Below are 2,500 nucleotides of genomic sequence, written 5' to 3'. Positions count from 1 at the left end.
TGTGTCAGGAGTGTCGTATCAGGTGTGTCGTGTCAGGTGTGTCGTGCCAGGAGTGTCGTGTCAGGTGTGTCGTGTCAGGTGTATCGTGCCAGGTGTGTCAAGTGTGTCAGGAGTGTCGTATCAGGTGTGTCGTGTCAGATGTGTCGTGCCAAGAGTGTCGTGTCAGGTGTGTCGTGTCAGGTGTATCGTGCCAGGTGTGTCAAGTGTGTCAGGAGTGTCGTATCAGGTGTGTCGTGTCAGGTGTGTCGTGCCAGGAGTGTCGTGTCAGGTGTGTCGTGTCAGGTGTATCGTGCCAGGTGTGTCAAGTGTGTCAGGAGTGTCGTATCAGGTGTGTCGTGTCAGGTGTGTCGTGTCAGGAGTGTCGTGTCAGATGTGTCGTGTCAGGTGTGTCGTGCCAGGTGTGTCAGGTGTGTCAGGTGTGTTGTGTCAGGAGTGTCGTGTCAGATGTGTCGTGTCAGGTGTGTCGTGTCAGGTGTGTCAGGTGTGCCAAGTGTGTCGTGTCAGGTGTGTCGTGTCAAGTGTGTCGGTTACTGCCACGTGTTTTTTATATCTTATTTTCTTTTTCTTTTCATTTTTTCTCTTTTACTGTCACTTATCATCTTGCTTCTTGTTTGTTTTGTTTTTATCTTCTATTTCTCTCTCTCTCTCTCTCTCTCTCTCTCTCTCTCTCTCTCTCTCTCTCTCTCTCTCTTCATCCTTGTCACTTATCAATGTTTCTTTTTCTTTTCTTTTCCTTTTTCTTTTCTTTTCTTGTCACTCATCATCAATATCTGTTTCTTTTTTTATTCTTTATTCTTTTTCTTCCTTCTCTTTCTGTTTTTTTTTGTCATTTATCATTATCTCTTGTTTCTTCTTTTCTTATTTTTTTCTTTATTTTCTTTCTCCTTTTCTCTCTTTTTCTCGTCTCTTATCACCATCATCACTTTTTCTCTGACTTTCACACACTTTCTCTCACTTTCTTTCACTTTCACTCACTTTCTCTCACTTAAACTCACTTTCACTCATTTCCACTCACTTTCTCACTTTTCTGTCACTCTCTCTCACTTTTCTCTCACTTTCACTCATTTCCACTCACTTTCTGTCACTTTTCTCTCACTTTTCTCACTCTCTCACTTTTCTCTCACTTTCTCTCACTTCCACTCACGTTTCTCTCACTTTTCTCTCACTTTCCTCTCACTCTCTTTCTCTCACTCTCTCACTTTTCTCTCACTTTCTCTCACTTTTCTCACTTTCACTCATTTCCACTCACTTTCTCTCACTTTCCTCTCACTTTCTCTCATTTCCACTCACTTTCTGTCACTTTTCTCTCACTTTCTCTCACTCTCTCACTTTTCTCTCACTTTCTCTCACTTCCACTCACTTTTCTCTCACTTTTCTCTCACTTTCTCTCACTTTCTCTCACTCACAATTTCTACCTCACCGTTCTCTCTCACCTCTCATTATTTTACCTCACTCTTACTATTAACTCTCACTTATAGCTCTCTCTCTCTCTCTCCTCTCCTCTCTCCCTCTCTCCCTCTTCCTCTCCCTCTCCATCTCCCTTTCTCTCTGTCTCTCTTCCTCATATTTCAGTCACAGAGAGAGAGAGAGAGAGAGAGAGAGAGAGAGAGAGAGAGAGAGAGAGAGAGAGAGAGAGAGATAACAAATCGCACGAAGGATGATAACGAAGTGAAAGATAAATAGAGAAATATAGAAAGAGACACGAAACACTAAATTAACGACAAGAGAAGGAGAGAGAGAGAGAGAGGGGGGGGAAAAAAAAGAAGAATGATGGAGGAGGAGGAGGAGAAGGAGAAAGAGGAGGAGGAGGAGGAGGAGGAGGAGGAGGAGGAGATGTCTGTTCTTACTGATTATCATGATGGAGAGTTCCTTGTGTCTGATAAAATATTAATGTGTGTTGATTAGAACTAGATTTCCCTCCTCCTCCTCCTCCTCCTCCTCCTCCTCCTCCTCCTCCTCCTCCTCCTCCTCCTCCTCCTCCTCCTACTACTACTACTAATACTCCTCCTCTTTTCTCCTTTCTTCAAGAGCTCGATGATAAGGACCAGAAAAAATAAAACATCAAGAGAGAGAGAGAGAGAGAGAGAGAGAGAGAGGCGGATGTCATTTCTCTATTATTGCGTGTTGTCATCTGGTAGGAAAGGGAGAAGTTATACATCACTCTCTCTCTCTCTCTCTCTCTCTCTCTCTCTCTCTCTCTCTCTCAGTAAACACCTACGAACTGGTGACAAAGTTATTCCCTTCCATCTAACTTTGCTTTAACTTTTCTCTACCTTCATTTCAAGTCATTTTGTGTTCCTTCCTTCCCTTCAAACACAAACAATACTCTCTCTCTCTCTCTCTCTCTCTCTCTCTCTCTCTCTCTCTCTCTCTCTCTCTCTCTCTCTCTCTCTCTCTCTCTCTCTCTCTCTCTCTCTCTCTCTCTCTCTCTCTCTCTCTCTCTCTCTCTCTCTCTCTCTCTCTCGCGATTTACTGATTCATATTTTTACCTCCACACTTG

At 43.5% G+C, this 2,500-nt stretch overlaps 1 protein-coding gene across 1 annotated transcript in view; it reads left to right on the top strand.

The window, feature by feature from the left end:
* Positions 1 to 2,500, top strand: part of LOC123501491 (keratin-associated protein 5-2-like) — a 9,924-nt gene that overhangs the window by 58 nt on the left and 7,366 nt on the right. The window contains exon 1 of the mRNA XM_045250337.1: positions 1 to 481. This exon is cut by the window's left edge and continues 58 nt beyond it. Coding sequence (XP_045106272.1) covers positions 1 to 481 — 481 coding nt within the window. The remainder of the gene's footprint in view (positions 482 to 2,500) is intronic.

Source organism: Portunus trituberculatus, chromosome 9, assembly GCF_017591435.1.
Source record: "Portunus trituberculatus isolate SZX2019 chromosome 9, ASM1759143v1, whole genome shotgun sequence".
NCBI lineage: Eukaryota > Metazoa > Arthropoda > Malacostraca > Decapoda > Portunidae > Portunus > Portunus trituberculatus.
This window is presented reverse-complemented; position numbering and strand designations above follow the sequence as displayed.